The following is a 17,549-nucleotide window of genomic DNA, read 5'->3' as shown; positions in this document are numbered from 1 at the left end:
TTATGTTTGGAGTTTTTTATTTATTTATTCTTTTTTACAAAGAAAAAAACTTCCCACAAAAAGCATTTTTTCGAATATTTATAATCAATTCATTGTATTTCACTTAGTATATGGAGAATGGATTATATGCTCAAAAGCAAAGGGTATATGTCCATAATATATTAAAATTGAGATTTTTTTTTTTTTTCCGAAAAAAATCAATTCAATCTAAGAAACTAACATTTAACATTAGAAAATACTGTTCTCACATTCATTTTCAGCCAATCATATAATTTTTTATATATGTTCCCATGAAAATCAGTAGGATAAGTTTCCTCCCACTCAAATGGGAATAGACGAATAGCATTCTCCCCATTAAGTGAAATGGAGAGCAATCATTTCATTTCATTTCATGGTTATAATTTAATAGTATAAATAATGCAACATTATAAATATGTTGACAAACTAATAAAGCAAAATTATTTATGCCGTTAGATACATCACCATTATGCTACTAATATTACCATTATCATCATCAACATAGAACATGGGAAATAAAGATAAGCAATTTAATGATTTCAAGCAAAAAGAACCCATATTTCACTTCGTCTAGAGACTCAAGACAACTCCAATATACCACTTCTTCTCTTGTTGGAGTTCCTACAATTCCACAAATTTCTTACAAATTTATTTGCAAAAAATTCATATAAACCAATTTCTAAATAAGATATTTTATGCAATTGATATATGTCACTTCTATAAATTGATTTCACTTCACGAGAATCACTTTTTATTTATTAATATTATTAAAAAAATATGTGAGAATAATATGTTATTTTTTAAAAAACCTCAATCTCCGCAATCTAATTTGTAAGAAATTTTTTTTATTTTTTACAAAGAAAAACGAAAAAATTAACAACATTAATTACTTCCCAAAAACACAAAGGCATGTCGTACATTAAAACACGAAAATAATGGGGATGTGATGTGAATGGAGTAACATTGCATACCCACATGAAGAACATTCTTGGTTTTCTTAGGTGAAACTGCAGCAGTGGGAGATCAGAGAGAGAGAGAGATCGATCGAGCAAGAAGAACCAGTGAAACTCAGGATGGATAGCGCTACAGAACAGAAGAATCAAAACCCATCAAGAATAGCCAATAGCCAAGGCCGTACGTCCATGGCGCTATCCCTCCTGAGCTTAACAGACTCTTCCATACTTGTGGAAGCCCTTAATTCGGAGGGAGCCTTGAAGGAGCTCTGTGGAAATGGTGGAGTAGAGGGGTTGGGAAGAGAAGTGGTATTTATAGAAGCAAGAGAAGAGAACGTGGGTAAATGCAGACAATTAGAGAAACATGGAGGGGGATCTTTCCTGTAGCCATGGAAAGCTTGACTATAAATGCTTCCTGATTTGACAATGTGATTATGTGAGTGCGACTGTGCGAGCGGGGTGGGTGGTGGGTGGGTGCGTTTGTTTTTTTACGTGCATTTCTGTGTATGCTGTCTGTCTTTTTAATGCCCTTGCCGACTACGTTTACTATACACTCCAATTCTACGTATGCATGTATTCTGCTCACAAGGGACCATATTCCTTTTCAATATTACATCTTTGTCCAAGCTTCTTCTTTTTTATTTTTTATTTTTTATTTTTTAAAAAAATTACATTTACCCCATTTAACTACATTATAATGTTCCCTCAATTTACCATTGGTGTTGTAATACATCCTACAAGCTAGCTATTATTAGAGTTGCAATGTTTTCTTTCTCGAAAATAATAAAAACACTTAAAATAACAAAAATGAAAAATATTCAAACAAAAATTTATGAAAATGTAGATTTGAGGTACTTTTATCATTTTAAATTGCGAAAGAAAGAGATTGCAATCTCAATAGTAAATTGAGTACATTGAAAAAATTGAAATATTGAGGAAACATTGTAAATATATATAGAGTGGTAATTAGAGGAAAGTAAATGCATTCCACCTGTCCTCTAAAATTAGAGGGCAAACTTGTTATTTTATATATATATATATATTTTTTTTTGACAATTTTACCCTCTAATTTTAGAGGACCGACTCCTCTTCAGTTCAAATGGAGTGGAGAGGTCCTCTGGCCCCCAACCCAATCTTTTTGGCCTCATTCTATTTGATGGTTTAAGAAACTCTACCATTCTTTTGCTTCATGATTACTTCTCTTTTTCTCATTAATCTTTGGGTTAATGATTAATATTGTACATGGTGTATCTTAACCACTTCAATTTTTTTTTTTAAAAAAAAGCATATCTATGATAGGTCATTTGCATTTCACTTATCATGAATTCTCTTATTAATTAGAACATTATTGAACTTTAATCAATAAAATTATTTTATTTATTATTTTTTGTAATATAATAAAAGAGTTTGTTGTCCTAAGAACTATTCTTACACTTCTAATGAAAAAACAAATAAATCTACCACCTTTATCCTAAGGGAAAACAGAAGAACACATGAGCTATTACAATTCATTAGAGATACCAAAATTGCCTCAATATGTATAAATGTTAAACTCTCCTTGGCACTATTAAATTGGATGCAAGATTCCACTAGAGATTTGAAATTATTATTATTATTTTTAACAAACTGGCGTTCATAAAATAAAAAGAAAATTACAGGACAGACATAAAGCTAAATTATCTTATAAAAGAAGCTAAAAACAAGCTTAGAGATGTTAACTCATTATAGACAAACCACTAGCACCTCAATGAAGGTGAAAGTGTTATAAACAATAAGTTAGGTATATTATAGTTTTTACTATAAGCTCTTTACAAATTGATATATCAATCCACACATTACTTATCACGTTATTCATTAAAATATTAAATTTATACATTAATGTAAGAAGAATTTATAATAAAAATATATATAATACTCTAGATATTAGAATAAAAAACTTTTCTTTTCTTTTTTTTTTTTTTTTTTTCCGATTGCTTGGTGTGAACTGTGAACCTGAGAATTCATCAAAATTAGGAATTAATTTATATTTATGAATTATGATAATGACATCCACCAAATAGACTTTTAATTCTCGTACATTCCCATCATTACCATGCCCATATAAGGAAAAAAAGGTCCATCATTACCATATTAGCGGACCCATATTTAAACCATTGTCGACAACTTTGGTCAGATCTGTAGTAGACTGTGACACATTCCTAATAGAGAGTTTTAAAAATAGAAAAAAATGATGGTCCTTTTTTCATTTTTTTTGTTGATAAAATGATGGTTCTTGTTTATAGTAGGATTCCAATTTCAGGGTTTTGCTGCTTTAATTATAAGGAAAAGTATATATATTTTTATATAAATTGACGGAGTAGTTTACATGACAATTATATTGTTTACCATAATTGAATTTAATTGTTTAATAATTGACGTATTCACATGAATTGATAAGTAAATTTGAAAAAAATATGACTTTATTTGATAACATTTTTTTTTCTTTTTAAAGTAAAAACATTAACAAATAATCCATAACACAAATTACTTGCAAAACTCTTGAAACTACTTTCATTTTACGTTGCATTAGAACATTCTTTCAAACAAAAATATATAAATTACCTTCTAAAAAGTATTAACAAACGGAGCACTATAATTTGGCAAATTGATGGTTTGTTTTCAAAATTTGTTTGTGCATGGAGGAGTCTTCCTTTTTTTTATTTTTCTTACTTTGTACCTTTTGAGTAGCATATATATATATATAACATTTTACACGTTTGATATCACAATAGTTAATTAATGGGGACCTCATTCCTATCTCATCGACTCTCCGGGAATTAGGGTAAGTGTGGTTAAAAAGAGAGTCAAGCACCATATAAAGAAAAAACACTCCCATCATGACCATTTTATTTTATCACTATAAACATTATAGATACCGATCATAGATCATATAATCTTGACCAAACATGTTTAATGTTTTCTAATCTTGCCCAATTTTAATGCACCAAACATGATGTTCTGTCAGAATATTTCATTCAAGGAACCAATTCACGACAATCATTACTTTATATAATGAAAGAAAAAAAAAAAATACTTCGTTTCAAAAAAATTGAAAGGAAAAATTAAATGTACAACCTATGTTTTCGAGCGGTTTTAATTTAGTCCCTGATTTTTGTCTTTTAACAATTACTTTTTTTATTTTTTTGAAAATAATACTTCAGAACTTCTCATTAAACAAAGAAATCAAGATTGAACAGATTGCTCAAGTCTTACAATATCATTGATATAACCCGAGAGTTCATTCCACCAAGTTCTATCCATGACATATTTTGTTGCCTCCTTAGCTAAGTAATGGGCAACTCTATTTGCATCTCTACCCACATGTCCACATGTCCACATGTCCATTGAGAGAAAGAATTAAAGTATTATTTTTGTATCATCCACAATATGCCCAAACTTACTCTCATTGCGGTCAGTAGAGACTAAAGCATCAATAACCACTAAGAATCACTTTTTAAAAAAATATGCTGAACTAGCAGAACTTGAAAGGGAGATGCCCCATGAAAAGTTGCAATTGCTTCAGCCAGTGTTGGTTCCAGAAGACCATTTCTGGTAAGACTCCTTGCCACACAAACTTGTCCCTCTTTCAACAATTACATTCTTAGGTTTTATTTGGTTTTAGATAATCTTTTCATCAATTTGTTGTCCAATGAATTAACTACTAATAAATTGATACTATGTTTTTATTTTTTGTTCGACTCGTCATAATGGTAAGTTCTACGTAATACATTTATTTTAAATTATAAATTTAAAAAAAAAAAGAAAAAGAAAAAAGAAAAGAAAGAGTGGCCAACCACCTTTTCGTGAGGAGAGGCTATCATTCACAAAGAGAGCTAGAGACAATCAACCTTATACATGTGAGGGGCCTTCACAAAGAAGGGCAGCTATCATTCTATTCTATGCGAGGAGGTTATCCTTTATCGAAGAGGTGCCACCGCTCCTCATATAGTTAAGGGTGAACCCCTGCCCCTTTTTCCAATTAGGAGTGGCCAATTGGCTCACTCTTTTTAAAAAAGTACTATTATTTTTGTCATTTAAAATATATTTGTAATTCAAAATAAATATGCTATGTAGAATGTGCGATTGTCATGTATCAAATGCGAAACATGAAATACAATTAATTAATAGGATGACATATCAATGAAATGACCTATTTGAAATTAAGATAAAAACCTAATGATTTGATTGTTGAAATTAAAATTATAAAGTAGTAAATTGAAATTGTGCAAACCTAACACTTAAATATTGATTTTTTTTTTCCTACAATGAATCAAGATGGGCAATAAAATCAATAAAATAAATAATAAATCTTCAGTTTAAGAAAACCAGTAAAATTATCATAATGCGATGAATCATGAATCCATAGCAAATGAGCTAATGACTCCCAAATATCTTAACACTTACTAAAAAAAAAAAAACCCAAATATCTTAACAAGTTTATTGACCAAATTATAAACAATTTGAACAACAAATTACCTTAATTACCTTTTAAGTAAATTGAAGGGAGAATTTCAAGAAGGTGGTTGCTAATTTCAAAGGAAAATCCCAATGTAATCAATAATGATTCGAAATTTCCAAACAACCCCCCTTGACTCTTGAGAAAAAAACAAAAAAGAAGCAGCTCTCCACTGACTCGGAGGGGTGCCTCGGAAATTGCAGAGCTCTGAGTCGTTCTTTTTCTTTCTCCTCCCCACAAGTACATGCCCCAGAGAAAAGTCTCTCAGGACTAGCGATGCAAATTCATCCCTAAATGCCCCTCCTCCACGGTTCACTTCCTTTGATTGATAGACTTTTTACGACGTGCCTCGTGCATGTATCCGTACATAGAGGCCATTTTGGTCAAAGTGTATTATTACCTGGCCGTGATATTTGTGGACTGACTTTTTGAATCCACGGGGGCCTGCCCTACTGGCTAACGTGACGCACTAGAAGTCACAGACAATTGGTAGGTAGTTCCTGTCCGTGGATTAAACTTAGCCGACCATCTAACGGCCTAGACGCGTTGTACGCTTGCCTGTACATTAGCTTTTTTTTTTTTCTTTTTTTTTTGCAATTTAAATAATAAATATTAAAAAAAAATTTATAAAGTTTACCTGCACTAACAAGAAGGCGGATTACTCAAAATCTAGTCAATTCTTATCCATAAACGTGCTTTTAAACAATACCTTAAGAGTTTTGTATTTAAAAATGATCAGTGCGGCATTGTTACAAGGTAGACTATGGAATTTTATTTTATTAGGAGTATAAATTTAAAAATTCCTTTTGTTTCGTGTTTAGATTAAAAAATAAAATAAAATAAAATAAGTTAAAAATCTTTCAAAGTGATGAAATTAAATCCATATAACTTACGTACAATTATGCCGATTTGAATTTATACTATTAGAATGAGTCTATTTAGAGATTGAGAAGTTGAGGTATAATAATTCAACGATAATGATAAATAGTGACAATTATTTTATGATAATAATGATACTTAGTTTTACTGATGATAGTGATAATAGTGGTGGTTGCGATCATGGCAACAATGGGTTATAATGATATTAGTGACTATATTAGTGATAATTGTACGTGTTGCTGAAAACCAGTTTGAAACTAGCTACCTTGTAATGTTATGGTGAAGAAAACATGTAGTTTTTAAGGGGAGTATTTCCATTCTCTTATGCTTAGGATGATTACCATTATATGATTAATTGAGATAGTATGTTTAGACCCTTAATACATAGAAAACCACATGAAAATTATATTAATTGATATTTTTTGTATCATTTTGTTATGTATTCTACGCGTATGAGATATATAAATCCGTTGATAATATGTATGATAGATTTGAAATCCACTGAGTTATTCCCACGTATGATACTCTTGCAAAATATTAGACAATAAAGGTTCATAGGTTAGTCAATGGAGAATAACTATGATGCTTAAGTTAGTAAGGCTCTTAGAAAAAATGACTCTTCGAATCAAGGAGCCATCTGTATTTAGTAGACATGTGAATTGTATGGTAAAGGGATTTACCTTCCATGTTATACCTATGCTCACCTATTCGAGCACATGGGTGCCTATGTATTCCCTACCACATGTAATCCTTTAGTTGGGTTACTTGTAACGGTTATTTAGGGGGTAGCTTATCGGCTTGGCGTCGTCCATGTTCCTTCTCCTTATCGTGGATCAAGTGGTATTAAATGCCTCAACCTGCTTCTTCAACATGGGAGGTGATTGTAATGTCGCGATAAATTAATTAATTTCGTAGTTCACCTCCCAGACTCATTTACCAAATAAATAAGACAAAATATCTTAAACTCTCACTAAAAATCCCACAACAGAAGACTTTATCACTTTTTATAATAAGATAACCACTAATTATACCAAGAATAAATAAAATACCAGAGCAATTTTAATATACCATAATATAACATAGCATATACATAATCATCTAAAGTATATTATATTGTATTATGTTATGTTGGTTAGTGCCTCGGTCACTTGACATATTAAGTTATGTTATGATCACTTCAGGGGCGGAACCACCCCTTGGTTTGGAGGGGACCGAGCCCTCCCAAGCCAATAGGGTACTGGACCCAAAAAAAAATAAAAAATAAAAAAATAAATATACCTTTAAAAATTAACTTTTACCCTCTAAGATTTTTTTTTTCTTTTTAAATTTTGCCCCCCAAACTAAACATTTTAGTTCCGCCCTTGGATCACTTATTTGATGTGTTATGACCTTATGTTTCCGAAGTATATATATATATATATATATATATATATATATATATATATATATATCACTTAATCGTGTAGGGAGATAATGTAACACATTAGCCTTCTTGAGCCAGAGTTGTTAGTGTTAAAGTCTCAAAGGCGCAAAGTTACTTATTAAGAAATTCAAAACACTTGTAAACTACTATAAGGCATATATAACATGATATATATATACTTATTTGATGTGTTATGACCTTATGTTTCCGAAGTATATATATATATATTAATATATATATCACTTAATCGTGTAGGGAGATAATGTAACACATTAGCCTTCTTGAGCCAGAGTTGTTAGTGTTAAAGTCTCAAAGGCGCGAAGTTACTTATTAAGAAATTCAAAACACTTGTAAACTACTATAAGGCATATATAACATGAATATATATATATATATATATCTTGTATTATATTCTGCATGTTCAATCGCATACACATATATATATCTATATATATAATTTTTCACATGTCTCACTTCTCTAGAGGCGCATAGAATGAAAGAAACGTTTTACCTTCTTGTTTTGAGTTGGACAAACTTGAAAGGTGAACTTATACAATATATTAAGATTAGGGTGCATAATTGCCTAACCATAAAGATTGAACGGCAAGTGTGTGGCCCAAATGAGCCCTAACTAATCAACCAGAGAGGGTTGGAGCCAGTCTTGGTGAGGAAATCGGTGCTAATGGGAGCCGAGGTTTGCCAAAATAACTTTGGACCGTACGGCTACTTATTTGAGCAAATAAGTCGTCTTATATGAGCTATTTTACAATATTTACCCAAATTATAGTTAATTACTATGAATTCTAATCCGTTGTAGAGTTCGCTTGCTTTGAATAAGTAGATCTTAATTAGTCTCCGAACTGCTCGAGACAAGTGATCTTAATATCCCCCTCTTTATGGGGGCTGCCAATTTGTTTTTTATTTTTTTGGTTTTTCTAATCAATGTGGGAGAAGGGGAAGAAGGGGAGGCTTCCAATTCAAATAGCTAATTATAAGGATCATTTTGTTCCCAAAACACAATATATCAATTAATTACTTCACGTGTTTTTTGGTATGTGAGAAATATGAGTAATTCTAGGTGGTCTACTTGTGTTCTACTAAAAATGGCGTGGCTATTAAAATCACCATTGAGCTTGTGATTGATCATTATTGAATTTTGATCAAATTGTGATTTTAATAGCTACATCATTCTTAGTGGGACACAAGTAGGCCACCTAGAATTACTTGAGAAACATAATATTTTTAGGTTGAAGGAATTTGTCATGTGTCTTTTGCATGAGAGAAACATAATTTTTTTTTTTTAATAAAATTACTTCTTTGTTAATATTATTAAAAAAAAAAAAAAAACTTATTTTTTGCGTAAAAAGCATATACTTCTGACATTTTTTTTTTTTTTAATAAAAAAAATACATAACAAATCAGGGGTATATATAATATTAGTGTACATTTTGGAAGAAGTGGGGGGAATTTAGAGTCTTCACATTTATTTTCCATTTCTTGACCGAACAAATCAGGTGACGACCAAACATGCCAGAAGGTCAAAAAGTCAGAGCGGAGATCTAGTGTTATATATCTGTATATAACGTTCCTGTGTAAATGTGACCATGATGCTATGGTGGGTCCGCAGCACGACAAAACCGGATCAGACGTCCTCTGATTTACAAAGGAATGATGATTACATGTGTGTATCTTCTTTGAAAACTACAGAAAACCAAATTGAAAAAATGAGTCGTGAATATTGAACTTTGAATTAGAGAAAGAAAAATAACAAACATGTAATCATACCTCTACATAGCATTGAAAGGAAGACGAGTTTAGATAGGGATTTTGTGGATTCCATGTAATGCAATTTCCTGAGATATGACCTTCTTCATAATTTTTTTAGAAAAATTTATAGAAGCGTACATTTTTATACCAATAATACGACAAAATAGGTTGTCTCTCAATCCTACTTAGCATTCCAATATCTTTTCCGTTGCGGATGCGATTATCGATATCTTTTTTTTATTTATACTCTTGATTTAAAAATATAAAAATAACTTAATAAAAAAAAAAAAGGCTGACAAAGCAATGTGCCTACTATTTTTTATTTCATGTTAAAAAAATTGCTTATTATGAGTATGAATTGTTGTAAATTATGTTAGGGTACAATGAAAATGACTTGTCATTGGGCAGTTTCCACCGTATATCAATTATATCCAAAAAGTCTTACTCCAACTCAAGGCTCATCTAATATACCGGCCCGTTTTCATGTACATCGGCCCATAACATCTTGGCCTGCATCAGCCCCATAGTGCCCCCAGAAAGATTTGGTACTTGTGACCGCATCGTGTCCCCTATGGTCCCTCACACTTGGTGATTGGATGAGAATCTCTTCTAAATTTTATTAAAGTTTGAACTTAAGAAAGGAAGTTGTAAAACTTGGGACTTGGATCTTCTCCATTTCATTTAGTTAGTTGTTTTTAGGGGGGGTAATTTTACTATTTTACTATTTTTTTTTTTTGACAAAAATACCATCTTAAAACAACTAAATGAATTTCCTCCATTTTATTTAAAATTGAGAGGATCTTTCTCTTAAAACTCGCTTGCAGAAGCTCTACACCTTAGAGCTTCTCACAAATAGACACAACTCTCTTTTTTTGGATACTTGAATTTCAATAGAATTTTGACAGTCTAATTTCAAAGGATCTCAATTTGATGTGTCCTCCAATATATCAAAATCTCTTGTAATAGAGAATTTTTAGAATTCTTGAAATTGAGCACGAGATTGTGAGAGAACCTTGACGAGTCCTTCCGATTGATTGAGATCTCAAGCAATTTGCTTATATTATAGTTAGTAATTTAAATAACAATCTTGAGAGAGTTCATATGAAACTTATCCAAATAAATTTTGAATTGTCCAATCACCTAATTAAATGAATTTCATATAAATTTTCTTACAATTATTGTCCAAATTTATGGCGTGGAGCATGAGGCTTACCCAAGTAATGCAATATACTATTTTTTTTTAACTATCTCAAAATTAATATAGTTTTTAATCATGATTATTAATAATTTTTAATAATGATTTGTAGGGATTCAAATCCCCCTCCATCAATTTTACCTTTCCCGCCTTCTCGAAATATAATAAAAAAAAAAAAAACGTTTCTTTAGCTGAAAACAAAAGAAAGCCAAAGCAGCCTTTCACCGTTTCTCTTCACAGAAAGTCCTAATTACAATTCTAAAATCCACCCGACGCCGGAGAATGTCGACGTGGCAGATATTCTCCGACGCCGGCAACAGTTTCCGGTGGGAAATCTACGACCGAGACCTCCAAATCAATCCCGATGACGAACATTTTGATTCACCGAACGGCAGCTCTCGTCTACCTTCCATGTCAGATCTTGTTCTCCAAGGCATCTCTCTCTCTCTCTCAAGCTTGTTTTTCGTTGCTTAATTTGTGCTCTGGATTTTGATTTGGTTTGCCACAGGGTGTTCGAAGCTTCTGGAAAATCGCGATGAAGGCGTTGGGAGCTCTCCGATGTTCCGAACCGGGTTGGGAAAATCGGTTGCGGTGAAGCAGTCTTCGATAGCCAAGGCATTATCTGTTCTCGGCGACGACACAGGTACTCACGGCCCTCAGAATTTGGGGAATTTCTCTGATTTTGGGATATAGTATGTAACAAGGTCCTTGGTGGTATCAATTGTGATGGTAATATATAATAAACTTGATAATTAGTTGGATGGTTATGTTACTCTTTTCTTTAATTATAGTCTGTTTGTTTACCAAGAAAGCTGAGGGATGTAACGGGAAGGAAACTATTGGGGCTAACATTTTGTGCTGTGTAGTTCTTAAGAAAGTGAAAGACATTAATTGATTGCATCCCCAAAAGTATTAAAGACTTCAAATTAGTTGATTTTTTCCCTTATTGAAAGCGAAAATAATAGTGAATATGAAACTCGATGTTATGTTCTTTCTTCATGTAGTTTCTTTGTGATCAAAGAGAACGGCGTTGTTTTATTAATACTAGATGTAGAACATGTATATATCGTCTCATAATTTGATAAAACCAAGTATTCTTATCTTGGTCTTTTGGAGACAGCTTTTATTACCTCATAGAATGTTGTGCAGGCCAAGTGCTAGCTAGAGATAATGGATGTGGTTCCTCAAATTCTCTCTTCCAGACGGGCTCTGGGAAAACTGTCAATATATCTTCAGATGGTCTGGTTAGAGCTAAAACATTGTTGGGATTGGAAGAAGATAATGATAATTGTATTTTTCAAGGTCTTCAACATTCAGTGAAGCCATATAATCCCAATGGACCATTTGGATGGAAAAGTCCATCCCATTCAGAAATGAGAGACTGTGTGAGCAATTGTGATATTAAGGATGGTACATCAGTTTCGAGACCTTTGTTAACTTCCATGTCTGGTTCAGCAGGAAGCAGATTGAAGAATCAGGCAAATCCAAACGTTATGCAACCTGAAATGCAGAGTTCAGCTCTCAAACCACCTCCAATCAAGTTCCACACGGCAGGTGGAAGATCTATATCTGTCTCCAGTGATGCACTGAAGCGTGCTAGGAGCCTTCTTGGTGACCCGGAGTTGGGAACTTTCTTGAATGAGGAGGATGCAGATGATTCACTTTTTTCATTTTCAGAGGCCAGATTCAATGATATTTTGTCAAATGAGGGAAATGATCCTTGCACTCCCTTTTATTGCGAGGAAATGGCAAACAACAAAAATTCGTCAAAAAGTTTTGTAACCCCGTTGCGATCATCTTCTAATCAAGTGCAGTTATCAGTCAAGTCAGAACATATTATTTCAGGGAATAACTTGATCAAAGAATTTGATGCTGTTCATTATGACAGTGTTTGTAGGTTAAATACTAATGCATCTTCTCTAGAGAAGCGTCTAAGCGACAGGCAAGGTGATCCTAATACAGCAGCAAAAAGTTCTTTGGCTAATGGTGTCAGTTCAAGGATTAGTCCACTTGGACGGTCACCAGCCAGACCATTGGTTGATATTTCAAATACCATTGGCACAGTTTGCAAAAATAACGGACAAATAGCTAATGTAAAGAGAATACTTGGAAAGAGTTCTGCTTCTCCGTTCAAAAAGCCCCGCAGTTCCAAATTCTCCACTCCGTTGAATAAGAATGTTCCATTAGTTCCTAATGGTAAAATTCATGCAGGTCTTTTGAAATAGCTTTGTGTTTTTGTTGGTTATAATGCTTCCTCAAGTAAGCTACATGTTCCATCAGGTTTATCTACTCTACCATCTGAACACTCAAGTTGCAGAAAGAGAATTTCCTCACGATACCCGTTTCAGATTCCAAGAATGTATGTCAAGGAATATTTTAAAGCACCACCATTACACCAGAATACGGTAAATAGACTATCAGTACTGTTGTTTTCCCTCTAGAAGTTTCTTTTTCTTTTGGTAATGACACCATTTTACACATCCAAATTATTAGAATATATTCAGTTCTAACACAAATGAATATAGTTGGAGCTTTTGTCAGACCAGGTCAGATGCATCACATCAACCAATGCAGAAAAGTACATGTTTCATGACGAGTCTGGCTTAAATTGCATTGGACCAGAAGCTTTTTTCCACATATTGGCTCAGTCTGGAGCATCCATGCAATATGCTTCAAAAGAGTAATTTCTCTACTATATTTTTAAAGTTACATTGCTTCTCGGTTTACAGATGCTCAGTATGATCTATGCAAACTTTAGTTACAATATTAGCTTCATAATCTATCATCAACTTGTCATAGAGTTGGCCTGCCCATGTAATTATTAAATAGGATTGATCTGGTAATTGGATTGGTTGGATTGTGCAGCACCTTCAATGTGGTTGTTGTGAACACTAAGGAACTTCTGTGCTGTTTATGGTTCAGGGCTTTTCAACAGTGTGGTTGTTTATGCTTTTCTATCAATTTAGATAATATTGTACTCTGCCTCTGATCTTTGTTTCGCACTTTGCATAATATCTGTCTAGGTGGGTCATAAATCACTACAAGTGGATTGTTTGGAAACTAGCATGCTATGAGAGAAGCTATCCCACTAAAGCTGCTGGAAAGTTTTTGACAGTGTCCAATGTGCTCGAGGAATTGAAGTATAGGTATTTAATTATCATTAGTTGTATGTTTAGTCTAGGTGTATAAGACTTCCATGAGAACAATTTGTATGCATTTACATAGATATGAAAGAGAAGTCAATCATGGCCACCGTTCTTCAATCAAGAGAATTCTGGAAGGGGACGCATCACCTTCTTCAATGATAGTTCTATGCATTTCAGCTATTTGCTCAAATTGTGACCTAAAGACTGAGACTTCTTCCATGGCAGCAATTGGGGATGAATGTAGTAGTACAACAAAAGTTGAACTAACTGACGGGTGGTAAGAAAATGCCTAGATACATGTTGTGATGCTTACACTATATTTAAAAGTTCTTTGGCCTGTAGAAATATCTTGTTTCACAGGTATGCAATGGATGCTGTTTTGGATGTACCACTGTCGAAGCACCTTGCTGCTGGAAAACTGTATGTGGGACAGAAACTTCGGGTAATATGTTCATTTCTTGGATTTTTTTTTCTACCCTTCTTTGAGTAGAACATTTCCTTTAGAATTGTCTATTGCTTACAGTTTATTTTGTCCTGTGCAGATCTGGGGAGCAGGATTATGTGGCTGGGTTGGGCCTGTTTCACCCCTTGAGGTTCTTACTGGTTTTATTTTTTTGTTGAATTTGAATTGTTCGAAAAGTTTACTTTCTGTCTTTGGAGGTTTGTCTGAGGTTTTTATTTGGTTTCAGGTGTCAAGGACAGTTAGTTTGCTATTGCATGGAAATGGGACATATCGAGCTCATTGGGCTGATCGACTGGGATTCTGTAAGCACTATTTGTGTTGTCCACAGGGTTCTTTTTTTTTTTTTTTTTTTTTTTTTCCAGTTTTATATGGCCTTAAGATATATATACAAGTTTTTCTTCTTGCCTTATAATGCATGGCCCTCGAATATATTTCCACAGGTAAAGGTGTTGGTTCTCCTTTAGCATTTAGGTGCATTAAGTGTAATGGGGGTCCAGTCCCCCGGACCTTAGTTGGAGTCAGACGGATATACCCTGTCCTCTATAAAGAGAGGTAGTTTGATATTTCTTTTTTATTTTTTTTTTCAATCCATACCTTGTTCTGTATGATGAAAAATCATTCCTGTTGCTTTCATCTAGGTTAGGCAATGGAGGGTCTATTGTGAGATCAGAGAGGATGGAGAGTAAAATGGTGCAATTGTACAATCAAAGGTGACCTCTATTCTTCCATATCAAGCCAATTTTAATATTGTTTACTTCTCGAAAACATTCATTGATTGTGTGCTCAATCCATTTGTAGATTTCAGTGGCCTACTTGAAGTTTTAAATATTTATCTACTTCAGTAGTCCTTTAGTCTTCCCTTCCTTATTGATTTATGTTCAGTAACAATGCATGTTCAGTAAAGCATACTATCATACTTGTTCTTGCTAGAATCATGGATAGGTATATAGCATATGGGTGCAATACGATATAGAAACATTGATGTGATAATCCTTGAAAAGTAGGATACAATATGATGAGAATACAGAACACTAATGAAGTAGCCATGCTAAAATCTCTCTTTTGTAAGTTGTAAACGGAACCATGGAAAATACTGTGATTCCAAACATGGCCAGTTTATGAGATGGTTTTCCTGTTAATGATGCAAAAGGACCTCTAATTCTACAGCAATGGCCTTAGACATTCAACAAGGCTTTGTTGCAGTTTTTTTGTTTAATGATTTTTGTTTGGCTGCAGGCGAGCTACTGTTGTAGAAGGCATCATTTCCGAGTTTCAAAGAGACATAAAAGGTTCACATGATTTTGATGACAATGATAGTGAAGAAGGAGCAAAAATTTTAAAGATACTTGAGACAGCTGCAGAACCTGAAGTATTAATGGCAGAGATGAGTCCGGAGCAACTAACATCTTTTACCACTTATCAAGCAAAACTAGAGGTGGGCTTTAGATGCTTTGCTTGACTTAAAGTCCAAATGTAGAATGAGGTCATTAACTATGGCTAGTTTGAACTTAGGCAACCAGGCAGGCAAACACGGACAAAGCAATTGAGAAAGCTTTGGAAGCTGCTGGCTTAGGTGAGAGAGAAGTCACCCCATTTATGAGGGTGAGGATAGTTGGATTAACTAAGAAAATCTGTCATGGAATGGACAGCCCTAAGGAAGGCTTGATAACAATCTGGAACCCAACAGAGAAGCAGGTGAATCCAATGGTGTTGTTCTGTTTTCCTTGACACCTTCTTTGCATCTAGTTTGCTCATTCCCCCTCCTCCCCTATCCTCTTTTCTCTCTCCTGTACCCTCAATCCCCCAACCCCCATGCGTATGCATACATGTGTGTAGTCACGCCTGCCAGGCCAACATGATGAATGTGTTCTCTTTCTCTCGTTACCGTCTCTGCATGCTTATCATGAATGTTATGTAGTGTGTTTTATAAGCATTATAATTAATCTACTTACTACTGTGACAGCAACATGAGCTGGTTGAGGGGCAGGCTTATGGTATTGCTGGACTTGTGCCGTTTAATTCTGATGCAGATACCCTATACTTGCAAGCAAGAGGATCCACTACCAAATGGCGGCCTTTATCTTCCCAAGCAACTGAACACTTTAAGTAAGTCTCCACTTAACTTTCTTATTACAAAAAATTAAGAATGTTAATTGAATCTAGCTCAAAGATATCTTTTGTAGGCCATTTCACAATCCTCGCAAATCAGTCTTATTGTCAAATTTGGGTGAAGTTCCTCTTTCCAGGTGAATTTCAAATTCATCCTTTCTGTTCTGACGTTTTTGCTTTTCCTCCATTTTCCTTTCAAGTAGTAAAGAGACGTTGTAAACTCATTAACTGTTTGGCTTGTTCAGCGAATTTGATATAGCTGCCGTCGTTGTGCATGTGGGGGAGGTTTTTACAGCTCCTCACCAAAAGAAACAGTGGGTGTTTGTGACAGATGGCTCCATTTCCGAGTCACAGTCAGAAGACTTATCCAATTCTTTACTTGCCATCCGCTTCTGCACTCCATACATTAATGATGGTTCGTTTGCACCCATCAACTCTAATCTTGCGGGATCCACTGTGAGTATATCATGTTCCTTTTAGTCACCTCCAAGAGTGGCATTTATCTTTATCAAATGAGGCAATCATCACTCATCAGAGATCACTTCGAGATATGAGGGAATAAGAGCTCTCATGGGAAGATTTGATTCAATTCAACGGAAGGAAATGCAATCTTCATAATAATTTAACTTTGTTTTCATAAATCATACACCTTTAAATATGACTAAATGGATGAAATGACTGATTGCTCCATAACTGAGACAATCCACAATATGATAACTAAATAAGAAGGCAATTAACTCCAGTTCTAGATTACCATCTATTGAAATACTGACACAATAATACGTTGTTTTGGAAGAACGTCTTACCCAGGACATGGAAGACACACGTTGTAGCCCTTTTTCGCACTTCTAATTGCTGCTTTCATGTTTTACTTGGTATAAGCTTCCCGGATTCTTTATTGTTGCCTTGAATTGTTGGGCTTAGACGTTAGTTCGGTGATTTTTAATTGTTTCAAAAAATAGCAGCAACATACCATTTTTGTAGTTTATCAAAGAATCATACAAATGGTTGATTCCTGCATGATACACTTTAGATCCAAAGATGCATATCCTCTTCCCTTTGTTCTCCAACACAATCCTCCCCACAAAAAAAAAAAAAAAA

At 33.8% G+C, this 17,549-nt stretch overlaps 1 protein-coding gene across 2 annotated transcripts in view; it reads left to right on the top strand.

Annotated features, from left to right (window-relative positions):
* The first annotated feature begins 10,972 nt into the window (after positions 1 to 10,972).
* LOC132192053 (protein BREAST CANCER SUSCEPTIBILITY 2 homolog B) overlaps positions 10,973 to 17,549 on the top strand; it is a 7,650-nt gene continuing 1,073 nt past the window's right edge. The window contains exons 1-17 of one of the 2 annotated variants that reach the window (XM_059607243.1): positions 10,973 to 11,163; positions 11,239 to 11,373; positions 11,880 to 12,926; positions 13,011 to 13,135; positions 13,256 to 13,410; positions 13,754 to 13,876; positions 13,956 to 14,153; positions 14,237 to 14,318; positions 14,419 to 14,469; positions 14,566 to 14,641; positions 14,780 to 14,891; positions 14,978 to 15,049; positions 15,576 to 15,774; positions 15,852 to 16,034; positions 16,303 to 16,445; positions 16,523 to 16,585; positions 16,694 to 16,904. In XM_059607243.1, the coding sequence (XP_059463226.1) occupies positions 11,013 to 11,163; positions 11,239 to 11,373; positions 11,880 to 12,926; positions 13,011 to 13,135; positions 13,256 to 13,410; positions 13,754 to 13,876; positions 13,956 to 14,153; positions 14,237 to 14,318; positions 14,419 to 14,469; positions 14,566 to 14,641; positions 14,780 to 14,891; positions 14,978 to 15,049; positions 15,576 to 15,774; positions 15,852 to 16,034; positions 16,303 to 16,445; positions 16,523 to 16,585; positions 16,694 to 16,904 (3,126 nt within the window). In that variant the 5' untranslated portion in view covers positions 10,973 to 11,012. Of the gene's footprint in view, positions 11,164 to 11,238; positions 11,374 to 11,879; positions 12,927 to 13,010; positions 13,136 to 13,255; positions 13,411 to 13,753; positions 13,877 to 13,955; positions 14,154 to 14,236; positions 14,319 to 14,418; positions 14,470 to 14,565; positions 14,642 to 14,779; positions 14,892 to 14,977; positions 15,050 to 15,575; positions 15,775 to 15,851; positions 16,035 to 16,302; positions 16,446 to 16,509; positions 16,586 to 16,693; positions 16,905 to 17,549 lie in introns of those variants that run through there. The other variant, XM_059607244.1, reaches the window with a different exon arrangement.

The sequence above is a fragment of the Corylus avellana genome, chromosome ca9, assembly GCF_901000735.1.
Source record: "Corylus avellana chromosome ca9, CavTom2PMs-1.0".
NCBI classification, from domain to species: domain Eukaryota; kingdom Viridiplantae; phylum Streptophyta; class Magnoliopsida; order Fagales; family Betulaceae; genus Corylus; species Corylus avellana.
The sequence above is the reverse complement of the archived record's forward strand: the minus strand, read 5'-3'. Positions and strand labels throughout refer to the sequence as shown.